Source organism: Cryptomeria japonica, chromosome 5, assembly GCF_030272615.1.
Source record: "Cryptomeria japonica chromosome 5, Sugi_1.0, whole genome shotgun sequence".
Taxonomy (NCBI): Eukaryota; Viridiplantae; Streptophyta; class Pinopsida; order Cupressales; family Cupressaceae; genus Cryptomeria; species Cryptomeria japonica.
Window position 1 is genome coordinate 396095796 of NC_081409.1, and position 22769 is coordinate 396118564.

The 22769-nt window shown below is 36.8% G+C and overlaps 1 protein-coding gene across 2 annotated transcripts; it reads left to right on the top strand.

Annotated features, from left to right (window-relative positions):
- The first annotated feature begins 1272 nt into the window (after positions 1 to 1272).
- Positions 1273 to 22277, top strand: LOC131062328 (NADH dehydrogenase [ubiquinone] 1 alpha subcomplex subunit 1). Of its 2 annotated transcripts, none has more exons than XM_057995967.2 (3): positions 1273 to 1498; positions 1587 to 1688; positions 21809 to 22277. In XM_057995967.2, the coding sequence occupies exons 1-2, from the start codon at positions 1391 to 1393 to the stop codon at positions 1686 to 1688; spliced, it is 210 nt and encodes a 69-aa protein (XP_057851950.1). In that variant the 5' UTR covers positions 1273 to 1390; the 3' UTR covers positions 21809 to 22277. The 2 variants fall into 2 exon arrangements, with proteins under 2 accessions (XP_057851950.1, XP_057851949.1); XM_057995966.2 differs by having other exon boundaries at positions 1276 to 1498; positions 21502 to 22277.
- The last annotated feature ends 492 nt before the right edge of the window (positions 22278 to 22769 follow it).

Sequence of the window (22769 nt, forward strand, 5' to 3'; positions counted from 1 at the left end):
CATCAACCCTAGTGACCTCCCTTCTCTCTCCTTGGAGTTGGGGGAGGGGAGAACAACTAGGGTTCGATTTTTCCACTTTACACCTATAAAGGAAAATTTTTAACTTTCTTTGAAGGATCTTCTCCTCTTTTCTCTTACATAATTTTTCTTTTTCTGTGACTATAAATTGCCTTACCTTATATCAATAAAATTGTCTGTTTTGCCTCTCTTTCAGTTCAAACATTCTATGTAATGCATATTACCTCATGTTTGGATACATCCTTTTCTGATTCTTAGTCTATGTAGTTGTGTTAACACCCTTGTAGATGTTGTCTATGAATTACTTTAATTCCTCTCTTCATCTTGCAAGATTCTAAACTTTGCATATTCTTCGGGAGTTGATTAGGATAGAAAATTGTGGATGTCTTTGGGTAATTTTATTTGATATCTTATGTAGTCACGGACAAGGATGATCAAATTTCAATTTAGGTGCATCACCGCATTTTCCTTTCAACATTCTTTCTTCCCCTTTTCTCTCTTAGATCATTAGAATAGGTTTTACATGTGTTGGGTTAGTCCAACACAACACTCTGATTGATAAGGAAGTCAGTCTTCTCCAGAGATTCAACCTCACATTGTGCAAGGTCCCAAACTTGGAGGTTGTTTCTGCATTTCACAAGGTGTTGAACACAACTGTTTAACAAGGGTGCAAACTTTTGTGATAACATAACCATTATAGCTATAACTTTGTGCACCTTAAGCTCTTGAAGTGTATATTAGATTTTGATGATTTTTTTTTTTGTATTCTTTGTATGTAACTTAAAAGCTTATATCTATTGTTCAACTTTTGGATAGTTACGACGAAGGCAAAAAGATTCATTATGAATTCAAGGGTCAAAAAGTGATTATTTCGAGGTGATGTCTAATACATATTCTCTATTGCCTCATTTACTCTTTAGTTTGACCATCACAAAATTTGTACAACTAATCCAATACTTATAGACAACTAACCTAATATTCTTATGCTATAAGTACCAATAAAGTTACAATAACTAACTTTTTTCAACTACCTATTTGATACACAAGTGGAAAACTATTGATCTAATAAATAGCTTTTTAATAGACTTTTAATTAAAATATTCCAATGAAACATGAATGGCTCCTTCCCTTAGACAAGAAACACATAAAAATTCACATTATATGCCACGTATCGTGCAAAATCATTTGTACGATTATTACAGCATAAAAAAATAACCGAGTTAAGTGAGTCCAAATGAAAGGGGAAAAGTGCAATCGTTAAAATCCTTTTAAAAAGGCTTTAATGCAAAAGGATGCATAGGTAGGGTAGACATACAGAGAAGGGTTAGTCATAGAACAAGCAGAAGTTGAAGGCACGGAGGAAGCATCGAAGATGAATTTCCGATGGGCGGAGGCAATGCTGCCGCTGGGCATCATCGCAGGCATGCTGTCTCTCATGGGTACCAGTCAATATTTCATTCACAAAGCTGCCTATGGCAGGGTAATGTATTTCCACTTCACAGAAACCCCCACTTTTTGTCTCCAATTCTGTTGATTAAGTAAATTGAGTTCAATTATGGTTGTTTCAGCCGAAGCATGTAAGAAACGATAGATTTGATGTATCCATGGAGAGGAGAGACAAGCGCCTGCTCGAGCAAGCTGCGGCATTGCATTCCCCTATGGGAAATTAGGTATCTTAATTCAAACTATATTTTTTAGATTTCTAATTTTTATTCTATTTTCTAGTTTGAATCCTTTCAAGCACAGTGTTTGGGTGCCCTAATAATGATGACTAGATTATTTATTTGATCGGATAAAAAAATCAGTGGCGTTGGGAAAATATTGTCAGGGTTTTGGTCACTTTTTAGTGGCATCTTGCTTACGTTATAAACTTATATAGACAGGAGAACGTTTTGTTTTATTTTATTTTTTATTTTTATGTGGTTAACTCTTTGGTGAATTATGCATTCTTTAGCACGATGTGGGAGTGAGATCAGACTGCATTTTAAAGATTTATAAAAATAAAGTCCCACTCAAATTTACCCTTTACACCAGAATCTTTTTTTTTGATCGGTAACAGGTATTACAATTTCAGCTGCTCTGCAGCATGCCATTTTACTCAAGACAATATGGGGTCTCGCCCCTACAATATAGTCGCTTTTGACTGGAGCTTTGAACCAGTAGGGTCGCATGTAGCATATCGAGAACCATCACACCAGAAATCTCCTTATATCTCCCTTCTCCTTATCTCTCCACAAGACTCCTTATGCCTCCTGCTCCTTATCTCTCCAATCGCCTTATATCTCCCGCTCCTTATCTCTCCAAAGCCAACTCCTTATCGCTCCACCGCCAGCTCCTTATCGCTCCACCGCAACACCTTATCTCTCCGCATAGATGGCTACCTGATCACTCTGCTGGCCTATCAGGGCAAGTGGCGTGCCCATGTGCTCCTGTGCGGGGAGTACAAACTGTCACCCACCGTCCGCCACCCTTGTGAAAACCTGCAGAAGTTTCGAACTGATGACCTCCCCTTACCGGGGCTCGTGACTTTTACCGTCACGCTGCGGGGTGAACCCCTTTACACCAGAATCTTGTTTGGTTATTGTGGTGGGCAATTGAATCTGTATCACGCTCTTGGGAGCATCACTCCGTACCGTTACACAACGGCCTCGTTGGTGACAATAAAAAAATTATTTTGGTTAGATAAATTTGTTTCTTCAATAATTCTGGGTAATTGGACCATTGGTAAATATTCATATCAGCCCACACCATGAATTCGCTATCAAACTTAGAATATACTTGGGACTTTCTCCCAATTCTTGCGAGACTGAGTCAAGTTAGGATTTGAACCATGTTGTTATCATGGTGATTGCATTGTCTTACCACTAGAACATAACTTGGTAAATTTTGTAAAAGAATATTTCTGATTATTTTGTTTTGTATTGACTAGGTAAATACCGTTCAAGGATGTGACCTCGTCTCTGTTCTCATGCACACATCTATGGGCAACTATGTTTAAATGAATCACAGCTGTTCTGTTATTCATATGCTCACATACCCTATTTTGAATAGCACTTCCATCTCTGTACCTTATTTCAGATGGCGCTCACGTCCTTGTACCTTATTTCAATTGGTGCCCATCCTTGTAACCTATTTCAAAATGATGCCCTGATACTTGTACCCTATTTCAAAATGCTGCCCCCCACGCTACACACTACCCTATTTCAAAATTTTGTCTGTGCCCCATACTCTAATTAGAAATGGTCCTCATCTCTGCACCTTAAATGGAAATTACATATCTATACCGTTAATGATGTCTACATATTGATATCCCATGTTCTTCGTGAGCATGATTTAAATTTTTAAATTGAACTGTTAGTCACTGATGTGTATATTGTAATAATATTGTATTTTCAGGTGATTGGGCTGATTCAACTCAAGGGAAGTTTTAATTGCTAGAATCCTTGCTTCATCCAAGGCAAGAAACTCAAACCACCAAAAATAGTTGGAAGTTTCAAACTATTAATCTTTAGTTTAACCGTTCGCTATTTGGGGTACTAAAAGAACACATGGTTTCTTGGTATGGCTATGTCATAATAGTGCTGAGGAGCTCTTACTCACACAGGGTTAGATATCCTGCAGGCTTATGCTCCCTGTGATAATGTGCCAACAAAGTGTTACTTTTAGAGTTGGACTTGAGTGGCCTATCTTACCAATATACAAAAAACTGAAAAAGTATTAAACTTCTCAACATATGTTTGGATCTTCTTTGGTAATTTTGAGTCTATTTGATATAACATCTCATTGGAAATGCACATTGACCATAGGCATGATTGTCTTTGCTTGATCCTCTTTCATCCGGAACTCTTTTTTTTTTCTTGTTTGGAATCAATCACCATTGTGTTTTGTTTGCACTATTTTTTTTTGTTTTGACTTATATATGTCTTGATTTTTGGTGGTGTCTTCATCACCTTGAATTCATGTGGTTTCACCTGTTCCCGGTGTTTGAGATTGAGCTATGAGTAGTATTTGAATCTTCTTATGGAATTTTGAGGCCAAGTTAATATTCTATCCAATCGGAAATCCAGATTGACTGTAAGCATGATCCTCTGTGCCTGATCTGTTAACTTCTGAAAGTCGCCTTTCTTAATCTCCTTTGGAATCAGTTGCTGGTGTGTTTTGTTAGAAGAAATTTTTTTTACTTCCACTTATTTATGGTCTGGATTTCTGGTTTCACCAATTCCTGGCATTTGAGCTTGAATCGCTAGTAGTTTTTGAAAGTGAAATATCCCTCTTCCTGAGACCTAGGGTTAGCTGGATATTACTGCAGAAATAACAATAAAACACGGGAAGTTCTGGGAATACAACTTGCCAATAATATTGATACTTTAACAACTCAGTATTTGAAACTCATTGACATCCAGTTTAGATCAGAGATCCCAACAAAACACAAGATCTTACTTAGCAGACTTAACACAGCAGTATTTTATTCAAGAAATGTCGAGGCTTACAGTGGTTACTCTTAGAATATTACACACCCAACTTACAAGAACAACAATGAGATTTGAAATTGATATAAATCTTACAGCAACTCTAATATATGAAGAGATGAACCCCTCCATTAAGTGGATCTGCAGATTTGAGGCATGAGACTCTCAGAGAACAGCTCCCTACTGCCTCCAATCTTGGTTGCAGTGAATAGTCTTCAAGTTTAGTGCACCTTTCAGACTTGTCACCTTATATGCCCAGGTGTCATGGCAGACTACCATAGGGTTAAAGATTGCCCAATGCCTGGTGCAGCTTGCTGCAGGTCCCCTAAAAATGCCAACTGTTTGAAAACACCAAACCCTAGCATGGATAGGGTGTGCTAAAGTGATGTTGCCTTTGTTGCTCCATTGTCTCTGCCTGCTACAGACCCTAACACACACCCAGCACTCCTGTTTGATGACTTGCAACACAACTGGAAGTGCACAGGTGATTGGAGTGGCATGATTCAGTGTCCAGTTATTGCCCAGGTGCAGCCCTCTTGAATGGCGGCTTCCTGTGAACAATGCTGGTCTGTGTTAATCACTGAAAGAAGGATTAAGATTGCAAATAATGATAGGAAAATTGATGAAGCAGGGTTAGGGTTTGCATCCTAATCTTGCAGGATGGCTGAGAGTTTCCTCCCAGCTCTTCTATTTGGAAAATCTCCCAAATTACCATTAAACTTTCAGATAATTGCACCCAGCTTCTGAAAATATTTTTATACCTACTTGCAAAATGGCATGAGGGCCCCAAATAGGTCGACAGCAACAAGAGATTAATATGTTTATTTTCCTAAAATATGGGTCGACCCAAATTAGGTGTACAAAATGAATTTCAAATATTTTGTTTTATTTGTTTAAATATTGCAAGCGATGTTTTAAAACATCCTTATAAAGAAAATGTTGGAGTCAGCCTTAGTAGTGGGACATGACAGTCCTTCCCCAAGATTGCTTGTCAAGCAATATCAAACTCGGGTGCTTAAAGATCTCCACTTCTCATGTGGTGTCCTTAAGTGGAAGATTCTTCCATTTCACCAAATATTTTGGAATGATCTTGTTCCTCAACTTCTTTTCCCGCATATCAATGATGTCTTCGGGCTCCACAATCAACTTTTCTTCATCATCAAGTGGGGTTAGCTCTAATGAAGGAATGACCTTCTGTCCAATGAATTTTTTCAACATGAAACATGAAGAATATTGTGAATTCTGCTCTTCTCAAGAAGTTCCAGCTCATAGACAATCTCACCAATCCTCTATGATTTTATAGGGTCCATAAAATCAGGGCTTCAGCTTCTAAGCATCACTTCCCTTGAGTGAAGATTATTTAGAGGGCTGTAGTTAGCCTCGTGGACGTTAAATTTTTTCTTCTTCTTCTTCTTCAGAAGCCCTTTCAATTCATATGATGATCAACATACAACTTTTGCTAGTTTTGGGACTGCTATAGGTTTTCTTTGAGTGCTTCCACAATATCCAAGCTTTGTCGAATCAAGTCTTTAGCCCCTGGTACTCTACTATTCAAAAGAATCAAGTCTACGAATGAAATAGCATCAAAACTATAAAGTGGCTTGAAATGAGTCATACCTATAGACATGTGATGAGTAGAACTGGAGCAATACTCCTCAAGGTGCAGCCACTTGACCCATGCTATTTTCTGCCTTGTAACATAATTTCCCAAGTAGACTTTTATCCACTTATTTACAATTTTCATTTGCCTTTTGGTTTGAGGATGATAAGTAGTGCTTGGGGTCAACTTTGTGCCTGTCAAACAAAAGAGCTCTTGCCAAAATAAGCTGATAAATCTACCGTTCTTGTCACTTTCAATGTTCCTTGGCAGCTCAATAAAGTCTACAAATCTCTCTAAAGAACAGATTTAAAACTTGTGGGGCCTTGTACTCAGAAGATATAGCATGAAAGTGAGCATATTTAGTGAGCCTATCTATAATCACATAGATACAATACTTACATTACACTTTTGGAAGCCTTGTGATGAATCCATGGAGATATTCTTCCATTTCCGATTTGGAATGGGCAGGGGCTGCAACAAACCAACTAGAAATGCATGCTTTGTTTTGTTTTGTTGGCAAACCAAACACTTCCAAACATACTTCAACACATTGTTTTTGAGCCCTTTCAAAGAAAAATGCTCCCTTACTCGCTTGCATGTCTTGTATTTAGCTTGGATGACCAATAAGTGGTGTCTCATAACATGCCCTCAAAATTCTTTCCTTCGTCTTAGATTTCGGTACAAGATACACTTGATCTTTGTGGAGGATGAGCTCATCAACCACTTTGAATCTGTCAGCTTGCAACTTTCCATCCGAAATCAATAGCAACTTGTTCCTAACATATTCAACTATTATGGAAGCCTTCCAATCAATAGATATATCACTCATAGAGCAGAAATAGGGTTTCCTAGAGAGGTGCATCAGCCACCACATTATTCTTTTCCTTGACATACTCAATGTCAAAATCATATCCTTGTAGTTTACTTACCCATTTTTGCTGTCTAGAATGAATGCTGCTCAATTATGCCAAGCATGTCATCTACATGCTTCAAATAATTTTCCCATGTCTAACTATAAATCAAAATGTCATCAAAGAAAACTAGCACATATTTCTTCAATTGTAAAATGAATACTTGATTCATGCAGGATTGAGAAGTGGTGGGTGCATTGGTCAACCCAAATGGCATGACCAAGAACTCTTAGTGCCCATAGTGACATCTAAAGGCTGTCTTATGCATGTTCTCATCTCAAACCCTTATCTGATTATACCTTGATTGTAAGTCAATTTTGGAAAAATACACCACACCATGAAGCTCATATATCGATTCATTGATCCAAGGTATGGGGTAGCTGTGATGTCCCCATCCTAGTCAGGGCTTTAGAATTGATGAGTTAGCTTATTTCCTGGACCCTCGTAGGCTAAAAGGGTATGGATAGAGGGTCATGGAGACAGTGGATGGAGGATGATGTTCTTCAGTTCAGTGTTGGGTCCAGTTCAGGTTTCGTTTGAGTAGTTTCTGAATTCGTTTGAGGGATTTGCTATTTATAGATGGGAAGTTGGCTATTTTTAGACAGGCCCCTGGTCATGTGGGTTTTGTGAGCTTTATCTCCAGCTTTTGACGGTTCATCTTTTGGAGTCATATTGAGGGAGATATTAATTTTTCAGTGAATTACAGGTTATATTTAATTAATGACGTTTATTATAAAGTCACATTGACTTTTTAATAAAATATTTCACTTAAATTTATTTAAGTGGCTTATTTATTTTCTCTATAGTTGGGCGCCCATATTGAAAAGTGTTTTAACACTTATTAGATTTTTATAACCCTAAAAGCAACCCTAATTGCAAATTGTGGGTTTTTGCATAAAGCTGCCTCTTTTGAGAAATCAATTTCATTAATTGTTGAATACTTGATATCTCATTCCTCACTGGGTTTTGGAGCTTGAGGGTTTCAGACTGGATTCTTCATTGGAGAACGCCCATTCTTTAGTGCATGGTAATGGTGAGACTGTGAAAGATCAGTTGAAGTGTTGCAGCTGTGGTTGGCTTCATTCAGAAGTCAAATCGGTGATTATTGCAGGCAGATTTGACTTCTTCAGGCAGATCGGTGATAGGATTTAATTCTTTGTTGTTGCTGTTTCTTTGTGAGTTGGGCGTCTCTTTCCCAAGACTCACAATTTGCTCATTTTGGCGCCATCTTTCATGCTATTTGGGTGTCTAGTTTCTTAATAAGAGCAATTCTGAATTGTTTCCTGAATAAAAAATCAGAACTTTGTAAGTTGCTGATTGAATCTTTTTTATTCAATAAATTGGCTAAGGACCTGTGGGTATGCTTCTAAATTCTCCAATTTGTTGTTTCAGCTGATTAATTTCATGTATTCTGTCAATATGTGTTGAAAATTAAAGAATCCCTTTCTGCCACTTCTGTCTATTTCTGAAAGACCATCTCTAATAATCAAAAATATGAAAAGAACAATAAATTACAGCAGGTTGAAGAATTGAACCAGCAAGGGTTCATCATAGTAGCAATTTTTTATTGTTTTTTTTTTAGGCTCGATAATTGATGCACATCCTCATGGTCCCACCTTTTTTTTTCACCAATGATACGGATGAAGTAAATGGGCCAAAACTAGGTCATAGCCCCATGTCCATTACCTCCTTAATTGACTTCTCAATCTCTTCCTTGTATCTCCTCGGGTGCCGATAAGGCGTAGTGATGATGGGTTTTTGCTCCTTCCTCAGCCCGTATTCGGTAGTAAACCAGGAGGGATTCCGCTATCACTTAGCTATGATAATCTAAGATGGACTGAATGTCAACATGGTAGGATCTCCCATCCTTGGATGAACTTGCATATGTAATTAGTCTTTCTGCTGCCCAAGCCACTTGGTCTCTCTGAAAGGCTAGGAGAGTGTATCCACATCTGTGATTACCCCCACAACAGATGATAAAATAGAGCAAACATATCTGCAAGCAACATTAAAAAAATTAAAAGACATTAACAATGTTAAGAACTTAAATTAATAATAAAAACAAAGTACAAATGTATTAAATCAAAATTTCTTAATTAATATTGGACCACCAAGTGTCATCAAGCACCCTTTGTCTTACCTTCTTTTCTTCCTTTGTCTATCACTTAGCCCGTTTTTCCCACTGTCAGCAAACTACCACTGTTTGTAGAACATCTTGTACCTCCAATTTCCTATCTTGCAAAACAAAATAGCTAGCATATCTAGTCTCAATTTGGTTGTGGATTTTCTCCTTCGAAAAAGATTCAGCATAATGCAAGTGAAGCTTTTTGCTTACATACAAACATTTGTATATCTCTAGCTTCGGCCATTGCTGTCTTCATCCAATCTATTTCTATGATGTCTTTCAAGGTATGTACATAGCATGTAGTCCAAAAAATATGTTTGTGAGTGTTTTCAACTATCAAACTAGCTAATTTACAAACATGAATCGAATTTGTCACAACTTGCAGAACTTTAGAAGGCTCAACCTTCTCTATGGCCTCCTTCAAAAGGCTAAGTTGATAATCAAAATCCTTACATTTTCTAGAGCAATCAATAATTTTAAGAAAGTATGGACTAGCAAGACATGTATGTAACAAAAATATTATCGAGTGGCCAATGTGGAATATCAGTCCACCCATCCATGGCAATATAACCACTTCTAATACATGATTGTCTCATTTCTTCCATTAATATGCTCATTTGGATATTATTTGTCAAGGAGGGATATAAACAATATGTGTTGTCTTGGGGGGAACATAAGAGGTTCCAATTGCCATTGCATCTTTCAAAAATCTCTTTAAAATAAGAAGACCTTGCCAAGTGATCGGTCCACCCAGATTTTTGCAAATTCAACAACCCCTACCACTGTAATATTTCTCGCTTGCAATAGAAGTGGCTTTCCTCTTCCCTTTATCATAACCTTTTCCAATTTGATATGTTAGAATACTTGTCAATAAATGACAATGGTGTGTTGGATGTTTCTTAGCAGTGCTATATTTTTTGTCTCTCTCTCTCACTAACTTTTAACATTTCAACCTATTGTTCCAACAATATATCTCCACAAACATTATCCCTAGTCCACTCTCCCAATAAATGGTTTCTGACCATACTATAGCTCCTATAAAGTCAGTTTTGCAAACATGACACAACCAATGCTTGCTGCCCACTGCATTTTACCCTTATTATTGCTTAAATTGGTGATAAATTGCAGCAAAGGGTTTTTGGCCAAGAAAAATGTCTTTTTTTGTTATGATTTGGTGCTCATCACCTTTGGATACACTTGGGTTCGTACCTGGCGAACCCAAACGCGTGGGTATGTACCTAGGGCGAACTCGAACCCAAGCGAACTCGGTTTGGGTGCGTGGACCAAAAGTGGCGAACTCGGTAACATAGAGTTGAAAGTGTCTTTTGCAAACTTCTAAAGAGATGAAGGGCATGAAAACCATCTTTTGGCGTTGTGTTGTGACGTATTCACACATCGCCCCATTGCAAATGGGGACCCCTACTTTTTGCTTTCTTGGGTTAGTTTTCTTGGCTTAGTTTTTTGGGTTTGTGCTTCTAATCTTTGCATTGGGGAGTTGCCAGAGAGCTCATTGGGATTGAATGGTCTCCTTGAGTTGAGATGAATCAGTAGGTGGTCCAGGTCAGGGTCTCTTTGAAAGCCTTCTCTAGTTCAGGCCTTGCTCTAGTTTTGGGGTTATGCCTTGATTGAGTTTGGGAGTCTTTGCATTATGTATAGAACCTGAATTTAAATCTTAGCGTGGTCTTGGAAGTTTGAGTTAGAGTCAGCCAAGGATATGAATAAAGATGAAAGTTGTTGTCAAGAGCCCCCTTTTTGGGTCTAAGTTGGTCATGAGTAAAGCAAGGATCAAGTGCAACTACGACGGATGGAGGCAGATGAAGCAAATCCTTTAGAGCCCTATCCATTATCTTTGAATTAGGCCTAAATTCTTGCTTCAAGCCCCCGACCCAGGCGAAGTTGACCTAAGCATGCTTTTGAAATATGTTTGAATGATTGCCAATAAGGAACTTAGAGGTTAACCAAGTTCGCTTTGGTACCATCCAAAGGTACAGGAGTGACTTTCTTGGTAGAGAATTTTTGCCCTCATTTGGATAGGAGACTTCATCCTAGAGCCTTGTTTGATACCAATTCCACACATTTACCCTTCGAGGAGCAAAGAACATGAAGCTTGAGTGTAAAAACTTGGAGTAAAGGGAAAATTTGAGCTAGATTGTGAATTTCGTTCCTGACCCTTCCAGAGGTACAGGAACAAAATCTTCCTAGGCTCCTTTTGCTCTCCTAATTTGGATGAAATCTTACTTTCAAGGTTTGAATTGGAAGGAGATCAACCTAAGCGCGCCTTTGAGTATGAGTTTGAGCCACCCTAGACTTGAGAGTTTGAGAGGAAATTGGAGAATTTAAGCACAAGCATGAAATTCGCTCCTGACCCTTCCAAGGGTACATGAGCGAATTCCTTAGAATCACCTTTTTGCTCCTAGCTTGGACTGAGATCTTTGTTCCTATGGCGTGATTGGAAGAGAAGTTGATTTGTACGTGCCTTGGAAGTAAATTGCAGCATGATAAAATGAGGAAAATGAGAGGAATTTGAGCCCTAAAGCCAAATTCGCTCGACCCTTCCAAGGGTACAAGAGCGAATTCCTTAAAATCCTCTTTTATGCCTAAGTTTAGACCACAAACCTTGTTCCCATTGCGTGAGTGAGAAAGGAAAGGAATGCTAATGCCTTGAGAATGAATTGAAACCTAGCTGAATGCGCTTGAACCTTGAAAAGATTGAGAATTTGAGTTTAAAGGTCAAATTCGCTCTTGACCCTTCCAAAGGGATAGGAGCGAATTCTCCTAGAAACACTCTCTAGGTCTTAGCTTGGACCACTACCCTTGCTTCCTAGTCATGATTGAGGAGAGGATGATCTATCTAAGCCTTGTGAATGAGTTGAAACAAGTTTGAACATCAAAATGAGAGGAATTTGAGCCAAGAAGGAAAATTCGCTCCTGACCCTTCCAAAGGTACATGAGCGAACTTTCTAAGTATCTTGTACCTCTCTAAGGTACATTAGCGAAATTGTCAAGACTTGTCTTTAATCCATCTTTTGAGCAAGGGAACCCCTAAAGGTGACTTCTTAGCATGATCTTAGGCCAAGGGAACTTAGATAAGGATGAAGATTGAGTGTTTGAGTGAGGTCCAAGCTATATCCCTCAAATTCGCTCCTGACCCTTCCAAGGGTACATGAGCGAAATCCTTAGAAAAGCCTAATTTCTCACCAAAAGCATTGAATGGAGATCGCTTTGAGCAATAATGGAAGCTAATCCACTTGATTATGATGGAAGAAGCATTAAAAACTTGAGTTCAAGGTGAAGTAATAAACAATGGTGAACGAATTGAATGGAAGGAAGAATTTCGCTCCTGACCCTTCCAAAGGTACAAGAGCGAAATCCTCAAAAGGCCTTAATTGCTCACTCAAACAATTAAATGGATCCTATCATGAGCTAGGTTGAGGGCAAATGGACTTGATCGAGGTAGAAGAAGGACCCAAAAGCTAAGTTTAAGAGCAAAGTTGAAGGAATATGAAGTGTTTGAATCAAAAAGAAGAAATTCGCCCTCGACCCTTCCAAAGGTACATGAGCGAAATCCTTGAAGGGACCCCTTATTTCGCCAAGAGGATCTTGTTTTGAGCAAGGTTAAAGTGCAAATTGACTTGAGTGCGATGAGAAGTGAAGTGAAAAATCAAGTCTAAGGCAAAGTTAAGTGAAATAAAGTATGAATTGGGCCTAGAGGATGAATTTCGCTCTCGACCCTTCCAAAGGGTCCAGAGCGACCTTCTTCAAGAGACCTTGTACCTTGCTCAAACCCTTGAACCAACCTATTCCTAAACAACTTTAAAGGCAAATAACTTGATTTTGATGAGGAAAAGGTTGAGAGATGAAGTTCTATGAAGGAAGAATTGAGCAAAATGCCAAATTTGCTCCTGACCCTTCCAAAGGGTCTAGAGCGAATTTTCTTAGTGGGTCATGTACCTTCCAAAGGTACCCAAGCGACATCTCTTCTAGGCCTTCCTGGGGGTCAAAATGATGATATCTTCATATGAAAGAATTGGAATCTAAGGCTAAAATGATGAAAAGAAGGCAATAAGTGAATTTAGCTAGTAAAGAAGCTAATTTGCTCATGTACCTCTCAAAGGGTCCAAAGCGAATTCCTCTTGAGGTCTGTACCTTGCCCAAGGTCCAAAGCGAAATCCTTCTCTTAAGCCTTTTGGGGGTCAAAAGTGATGATGCCTTCACATGAGAGGGATCCAATCTAAGACTATAATGACAAGGGGAAGGAAATAAGTAGATTGAACAAGGACAATAAGCATTCTCTTTCCTTCCAATTTCAAGCTAAAATTGATTTAAGTATTTTCTTATTGATGGTTTGAAGTGAGAAATATCATGTATACTTAATCTCCTTCTGATTGTTTTGCAGATCAAGAAGGCCAGGATAAAGGAAGAATGGACATGGACAAACAAGACGTCATTAGGAAGCTCCATCATCCTCAAGGGCACCTTAAGCGCGTAGACGAAGACTCAAAGTGCTACTAAGATCAAGGGACTTCAAGTGTTAGAGCTATCTTCAAGGAAATCACAGGACGCCAAGAGGAGGCTTCATCAAACACAAGAGAGTCAAGGAAAGGTACATCATTCATCAAGTACATCATGGAAGGAGGAGGATCAACCAAGGTCAGTGCAAGGGAACGTTGAAGAAACAAATAGTTTCAAAAGAGTTAATCAAAGTTAGCTTCTCATCATCACCACATTGAGTATCAAAAGAGATACGACGTTCCTTGACTAAGCAAGTGTAGGACAAGGTGGCATCCTGGTCACTATTCCTCCAATCAGAAGGCTCCACATCAACATGTCGAGATTCGACGAACCACGCTTACGCATGGAGACACAAACTCCAATGTACCTACCTTTGTTTCCTACTGGTTCACAAACATTGAATGTAATTTTCTCATTGGCTAAAAGGTTTTGTTGTAACAAACCCTAATTAGGGTCTTCATCTTAAAATCTTAGCCATTGATTGTAAATTAATCAGAGCTATTGAGATGTAAAGAGCTCCCTATATAAAGCTCTGGCTCTTCATTTGTAATAGTCAATAGTTGTTAGAAATTAGAATAGTGGATTAATAGTCAATAGTCAATAGTGGTTAGAATAGCTAATAGTCAATAGTGAGTAGTTAGTAGAATAAGCAATTAGAGTAGAGTAGGAAGAGAAGGCAAGAAATTGTTGCCTTGGTTGTAAAAGACTCCATTTTCATTGAAGATATGGTGAAATGTGTTGTTTTCTTGCAATATGCATGGTTTCTTGTTGAATCTTCATATTAGATGGTAGATAATTAGATTGAATGGAGAAAATTGTTGAATGCACTCATGTGGAATCCACCTACTCCATACCACTAGCCTCTTGCTGATTGTAAGTGTGCCCTGTGTGGTCAACTGGCATTTAAAGAGCTTAATTTCAAATTGTTATACGCCCATTGTTCATGCATTAACTTGGATTGTGATCAGTGTTTGACGGAAATGATTTGAACATATTCAAAATTTCCTTAGAAGATTGCACTGAGCTGGTGTCGAATTGTTCAGTCTGATGGTAAAACCTAGCCCAGTAGGGCTCCACCTAGTTCATCTATATTCTTACATTCTAGGTCCTAGAATAGATTCTCTAAACCCTATGCGTTTGATATTTCTTTATCTCCCAGTGAGTAGTTAGGACTCAAGTTCCAGCAGATTAAGCGTTTAGGCAATCAAACGTAAGTCCCTTTGTGATTCCAGCATGATCACATCAAACCAATAGAGCTTATCCACACGTAGAGACCCTACATATCAGAACCTTGGAGTTGTTTCGATTGATCATTAGGCAAATCTTCAGCATTCGAATAACTTTGTTCAAGAGAGGATAAGATACCTTGGTATTTTATTCTGTGTTCGCATGTGCATGAAAAACACATCAACACGTTGCAATGACACTTTGTGTTTGGATTTTTAGAGGAATGAGAATCTCCAACTCTGCCTTCAACATCTACACTACCCTCATTCTCATCACCACCACTAATTCTCATTTTTAATGTCATAGATGGAAGATCAAAGAGATGTTTCAGAGGCTTGCTAGTGCTGTGGATTTGCACTTTTTGTGTTAGAGCAAACTGAAATTATTATTTTTTAATTATAAATGAACTCCCTAAATGTCATGTATAAAAAAAGAAGAGTAAAACTAAAATGGACTGTTACAGGCATGATGAATTGAGCATAACTTAATGGCTGATGCATGAAATTGTAGCAGTGTAGATTGTAGGGCAATGTCCATTCTAGCTGTGCGCACTGTGTAGGTCTTCAAGGCTCAAGTTGCTAAAACTGAACTGCTCGAAACAAAAAACAAGGCAAGAGAAACTGGAAGTAGTGGCAGTCTGAAGGCACCAAAGAACAGCTGTTGCAAATGAGATGATTCAATGAATCATGTATGTTTTATACGGTTGTATAAAGGGCGTGAGAGAGTTTGCGTTCTAAACGGTTTTTTTTAATATGATGAAGTATTTGAAAAAAAACAAAATAAATTTTTTATTTGCCATTCGAGATTGTAATAAATGAATTCCCTAAATGTTATGTATAAAAAAAGAAGAGTAAAACCAAAATAGACTGTTACAGGCATGATGAATCGAGCATAACTTAATGGCTGATGCATGAAATTGTAGCAGTGTAGATTGTAGGGCAATGTCCATTCTAGCTGTGCGCACTGTGTAGGTCTTCAAGGCTCAAGTTGCTAAAACTGGACTGCTTGAAACAGAAAACCAGGCAAGAGAAACTGAAAGTAGTGGCAGTCTGAAGGCACCAAAGAACAGCTGTTGCAAATGAAATGATTCAATGAATCATGTATGTTTTATACGGTTGTATAAAGGGAGTGAGAGAGTTTGCGTTGTAAACAATTTTTTTATAATATGATGAAGTATTTGAAAAAAAACAAAATAAATTTTTTATTTGCCATTCGAGATTGTAATAAACACCCCTAATTGTTTTTGAAAATTTTCCAACTGAAATTAAGATACAATTTAATGCCCTTATCACTTTTTGGTGACCTAGTTCCTGGGCAAGGTGAGAGCATACAGTGTATAGGACCACAACACTCTCTAGATGCAGCAACTTGGAAGGAAACACACTAGTGGACAAGCCGGCCAATCTCACTTCTTCAGTGAAGTGTGATATGCATGATCTGAAAAGCAAATACACTTAATCGCTTGTGGAACAGAGTGTAGAGAAACAATAAGTAGGCACTTCCACTTTTAAATGGTGAGTGCAGTTACAACAATTACAGTCACTTCCACTTAGTCAGTGGTGAGCAAATATAACACTTCCTCTTATATAATGAGGTGAGCAAATACGATACTTACACTTGTTCAGTGGAGTGAGCAAAGACAATACATTCCATGTATTCAGTGGGGTGAGCAAAGCAATCAAAGAGCAAGAAAGAAACCATTGGTGGTACTACCATCCAGGGTATTACAAAGTTAGCTCAAAGGCATTTTCAAGCATCATATAGGAAGTATATCTGCTGACAAGAACTATTAAGTGTTGATCATAAATAATCTAAGAATTGTTTACATTGCTTAATAAAAAAGCTGCTCACCAACTATGTATTGAAGGAAAGGCTGGAATACAGGTAGTAATGCTGTTGCAGGTATGAAAACACTCTTGTCTGCTACCGACTCTTAACATAGCAGGTCTGATATTACATGAGACAAGGACTGATCATGAAGGAAACCAACCAGAATTCAATAAACTCATGCACACACCCTTAAAATCTAGCACATGTTGAATCAGCACCTTAGAACACACCCAAACTTCACCAAAACAAATTAGAAGAAGAATAACTCAGACTGGTTATTGATAATCAGACATGTGCAGGTCTGATAAAATGACTGTGTGTAGGTACCCGTACAATGGCTGTAGAACCTCATAAAAACCCCCATAAACTTGTTTAAAGTTGACTTCTCCACTGCATATAGGGTCGGCAGAGATGTGGGAGGTAAAGACCAGACCCAAACAGCATTCAATTCCTCCAAAAAGTGTGTGGCCTGTAGAAAAAAACAATTACTTTACTTCCAAAAGTGACATCAAGTGTAGATATAGGAAATTTTTAACATGATCAGGAGGTACGGCTTGCACCAGATGAAAGGTATGGCCAGCAAGAGGAAACTCCTGAATCACCTCAATACCCTTCAAAAACTTTTGAAAACATTATGCAAAAATATCAAAACTTGCAACTCAAAACACAGCAAAAATCTTCATCTTGAAAAGAACCTGGAAGATCCTTCACTTGCAGGCACAGCTGTGACCTCTGTTTAAAACCACCCAAACCAGCTAGGGGGGGTTTCGTCCCCAAAACCATTAATTTTGAGATGGTTTTTCATTGTCAAGAAATTTGAAGAACACAGGTTTTCTCAGCACATAAGAAAATATCAATTTGTCATGTCCCCTCCTTGATCGTTATATATATATCCTATGATGAAAATTGTTATTGATGTCAAGAATATGTTTCTCATGGATATTGAAGAACATATTGAATTAGTCTTTGATTCACATTGATCTAAATCTGACCATATATACATTCTCATGTCTGATCATACGCAGACAGTAAAATTTATACTGAAATATATATATACATATATAGAGAGCAATTCTGATATAGATCCAGTCCAGACAACATATTGTAATATATATAGACAGTATTACAAATTTACAGACAACATTTTTTATACTCTGTATAGAGACAGCCATATAATACAATGATAGTGGCAGATCATATCTCATGTGTATGCAGATATATTATGACAAATTATATTACATGGAAGTTCAACATCAAATAATGGATCGTGGTTCTGTATGGTCAAAGTTAAGATGATCAAAACATAATGGATCACTATGTACAGGAATAGAAATCTGCAGCGGCGGTCAAAAACTATACATCAGACTTTATTGGAAATATTATAAAGCAGCTACTTGAAGATAAGCAAGCGAACATATCTTAGAATATAATCGTTTTGAAGACAAGGATTAGTTAAATCGAAGTCATGCACAAAGACCAAGCAATTTGTGAAAGGGTGCGATAATATAAATACTTGTTTTGATGGTCAATAAAATAAAAGCAGTGTTTTGTAATGATCGTATTTTTGCTAGTAATAAAGAGACGTCATAAGTAAAGTAAGGCGATAACGATTGTTGTATTAAATAAATACACATCAGCATATCTTTTTGAAAGGATACGATCTTCCATGAAAAGGTTCGTGGAAGGTATATATGGAACTTCTTTAAAGTAAGTTTGGGGGGTGGGGGAGAATTACGGAAAAAAAGAAAAGGCGGGAAAAGACATCCAATAGCTAATTCTAGGTATGCCTTAATACTCAGAATCTAATCAGGATATTAAGATAGCAGAATGAATCGACACTTGTATTTATAATGTTAAAGCACTGTAAATGTTTACATGCTATTCTTCTGGTTATGCTAATCGTATCCCTAGTATTAATTAGGAAATCGCATTAATTCACACCCCTGATAATGTGTTGATTAGGAGATGTTTTTATGTTGCAAATATCGACAGTGAAAAGAAGTATTTCCTTCAAACATATATTGCAAATAGCTACAGTAAATAGAAGGATTCATTACAGTCGTCTCAGTTTTATGGAGGATATCCCTCAAACCTGCTTGAATTAGAAGAATTATTTTCTGCAATTTTATAATAACATAATAAATAATTTAATGTGAAGTAATGAACTAAAAACAACTTCATACAGTCATATTTAACAAGTCTGAATTGATATGTCTGCCTTCCCAGGGAGAAGGGATCTGTAGGGGGGTCGATTTGCCCACCCAAGTATTCCACCTACTGTGTGAGGATGAACCAGTAGGCCAGGAGGGCAAGTGACTGCTCCTGGGCTTGGGTCTGGCAATGATGAACCCACCTTACCATCCTCTGTCTCTCTAGGAAAGGTGAAGTACTAATTAAGAAATCTAACTGTACAATGTTTCTGGAACAAATAATATTAAAAAAGAATCAGTTTACTGTTTGACAACACCCAAAATAAACTATTATGATAAAACATGTATATGAATCTTTTGCTGATCATTCACCAGTGTTTCTGATTTATTTCTGAATTATCTATTACTGATTTACTTAATTCCGGTTTCTATTCCAGGCAACTATAATTGGTCTAATAATAAGGAACATTACAAATATCTACGTCAAATTCCGCTGTGCAATAAAGTAAATATGAATTTATTGTTTTCAATCAATTTCTTTACCGTTATGCAAACATGGATTTAGTTATTTTCTGATTGTTTTTCCTATGATCTCAATAAAGCAATCATATCTGTATTCTATAATTAAGAAGGGACATTACACAATTCATTTCTTACCCTCCAAATGAGCTCTCAACTTTTTTTTATAACATTCCGAAGAAATATGATAATAATAAAAATATAGCAATTCCCTTTTTCCTCCACAAAACTCTTTTTTGAAAATAATAATGATTCATCATGTGTAAAAAGACATCTTTGGCTAGGCATTCCCTCTTGAGGCACACTTAAAACACATTTTTATTTAAATAATTACACTAAGTTGCCCTTTTTAATATTTTCACCTTTAGACAACTTGAGTATTAATTATTTAATAATTAAATAAATTACCCAAGTTACAAAAATACCAGAATGACTCATGAAATTTTGACCATATCAATGAGTTTCTGAAGTCTTCCAACGATGAATTGAAGCAACTAGGTTGTTAAAAATAGCATGTTTATCCCAAGAAGTTTGGAGAGCTTTCACCAAGACCAACTGAACTTATTGCCATGAACAACACCTCTTTTAAACTAACCTTGTGCTCTCCAAGAACTTTGGACTTCTCCCTTGCTCAACAATTAGGCTAATTGTCCACAAACTAATTTTGTCTAAAAAAGGTGACATTACAAGGATGTCTGGTTGTCCCTAGGATGGTTGAGGGACATTTCCTCTTCAATGATTCTGTTTTCAAGATCTCTTGGGGTTAAGGTTTTTGGTGCAGCCAGGGGACGACCTCTGCCATCCTTCTATTTAAGAAATGCCATGAGGGATGGAGATGGTGGCTTGAGGGCCAGGGACATGTCCCTATGGAATGCAGCTGTGGGCACGTCCAAAGTTTCATTTTGAAAATACTGTTGAATATTTGATTGATAAATATGCCATCTGATGGTATGGTCTTGTCGAGAAATTGAAAGGTATGGTATTGTCGAGAAATTGAGAGCTACATTCATTTGGAAATTGGACAGACAATGTTTAAACTTTTACACCAGACAATTGCTAACTTTTACACCCCAGTCTTCCATTTTGGTTTCTTGTGTTTTCCTGAAACTATAATATAATGCTTTTAAATTTTTAATAGCTCTTCAAAAAAGAAATGCATTATTTGGAGGTAAAGGATGTGTGTTTTCCATGCCCAATATTTTAACATGCCTTGAAGCCAAGTTTCTATTTTAATACATTTGTAGAATGTGGTCAAATGCAAGAGTTTACTGAAGATGATGTTATAAAATGGATTACATCGGATTGTCTTTAAATATTCCGTAACTTACCGAAAGGCCCAAGCTTCCTGAAAGCAGAGCCGTGTAAAGTCTAATATTGTAAACAAGTTCATTCTATGTTTTCATTCAATATTCTTTTTTATGGTAAGTTATTAACTTATTACAGAACAAAATGCTTGTTTAAACGCGAAGTAAACTAGGCTGTTCACTATGTTGACTTTAAATATTTTAGATTCCTTGTTAGTAATGGTGAGTTGTGATCTAATGAGATGAATTCATGTAGTTATTTTAAATCCGAACTAGAATATTGTATGGATATCCAAATATAAAAGTTGGAGATTAATTGAATGACTGTTTATTAATTTTTCCTAAATTAGGGCAAGGAGAGATATTTGGCTGTGAATATCACGGAGGATTCTAGTGAAACTTCCCTACTTGAAGTTATGATAGACTTGTATTCTATAGGATTGTGCCATTGGAGAAGTAATTTGTACGTTTGCTATGTTTTTTTTTAATATTTTCAGAATGGGTCCTTGAGAATTTTGTGTATTTGAGAGGTCAGCAATCTGCGTTTCTTGATTGCACTAAGTAGATCATATCACGGTTCATTCAAACAGATAAATCATGATTTTATGCACATATTATGCTGTTCTGATTTTGCAGTTTGTAGTATCTGTCTAGTTGCTAGGAATTGAAATTAGCAGTTATATTTCTCTAGTATTTTTCTGTGGTCTGAAAAGACTTTAAATCTGAGACGTGAGCTATTACGTATCTCCATATTGGCCAACCACAATTTGGTCTAAACTCTTTGATTTAAATGCCAATGAAGCAGATTTGAAATTGTGTATTTGCTGTTATTGCAGGAGCAGTAGTTGGAATCATTTCACAGTGGATTGCACACAAATAATGTGTTTGATATTTTTGTGATGTTCACCTATTGTGTAAGACCAAGCCACTGCAATTATTACAGACTTTTCCAGCACATTGCAAAATCTCTTTCATCGCAGAAACAATAAAATTAATGGTTTTTGATGTAAACATGTCTGGGGAATTTCCTCAAAAAGCTTTGAAGTGCTATATTTTTTAAAACAAGCTTGAATCTGTCCATTACTTTAAAATCTCCCTAGTCTTGAAAGATCACTTTTTTGTGTATCAATTTCTATTTTTCAGTTTTGTTAAAAGATCGTTCATTACCATGCTTTCTATCTTCAGTCTGGATGGCTACCAACTCATGATAGTATGAACAGGAGTAAAGAGAAAACTTCAACTTAGGGTGAAGGTGAGGAAGGTTTCTAGTCTTTGATATAGGGATGGACTCACCCATTGAGCCACTCTAATTACAAGAATTTGAAATCTAAGTGATATGGCTAATAAAATGTAGTGGAGATTTAAGTGACGTAGGAAAGGGTGGTTAAAATTTTATGCTTTTTTTAATGATAGTAGAGGTTACGTATTGTAGAGCTTTGCTACCAAATACCTTGAGAGTTGAGGATGATTACCTTGTATTGCACATGAAATCTGATGACCCAACATGCTAGTTTTTTAATGAATGTCTTTTAATAGGAGTACCTCGCGGCAATGTTGGCTATTTTAATGAAAGTGTTTTAATATGAGGACCTCATGGCAGTGTTAAAAGATATTAGTTGACATCATGTTTGAACTGTTATGGCAGGATAAAGTTTTAAAATCGGTATTTATTATTTTGATGCTATAATATTATTTTTTAAGTTTATGACTAAAAATAAATTTGCTTAGTTTTTTAAAACAATAATTTGGTTAATATGAAAACTAGTATTTGTTGAATTATTCATGTAAATTTGATTAAATTCAAAACTGTTTTCTTCGATAATAAGTCTGCAGTTTAAATTATCACATTAGTGTTTTCTACACATCTTAAACAATATCATTATTTTATGTTACATAAACCTGTCATTTCAAATAAATACAATATACATTCACTGTTTTTATTCAATAAGTTTTAGTTATTGATATTGAATAAAATTATAATTTTTAATTTTGATATTAAAGATAAGCGGCTGATCAAATCAATTTTTTAATCTGTATTTTACATATAAATTTCAAACTATGTAAATTAACCATTATTTAAAACTCACAACAAAATTGTAATTTC

Bases quoted from the DNA above. Each gene is read 5' to 3' on its own strand.
- LOC131062328 (XM_057995967.2), top strand. From the start codon at position 1,391: ATGAATTTCCGATGGGCGGAGGCAATGCTGCCGCTGGGCATCATCGCA. The intron at 1,499-1,586 runs GTAATGTATTTC...TGGTTGTTTCAG, and splicing joins ACAAAGCTGCCTATGGCAGG to CCGAAGCATGTAAGAAACGA.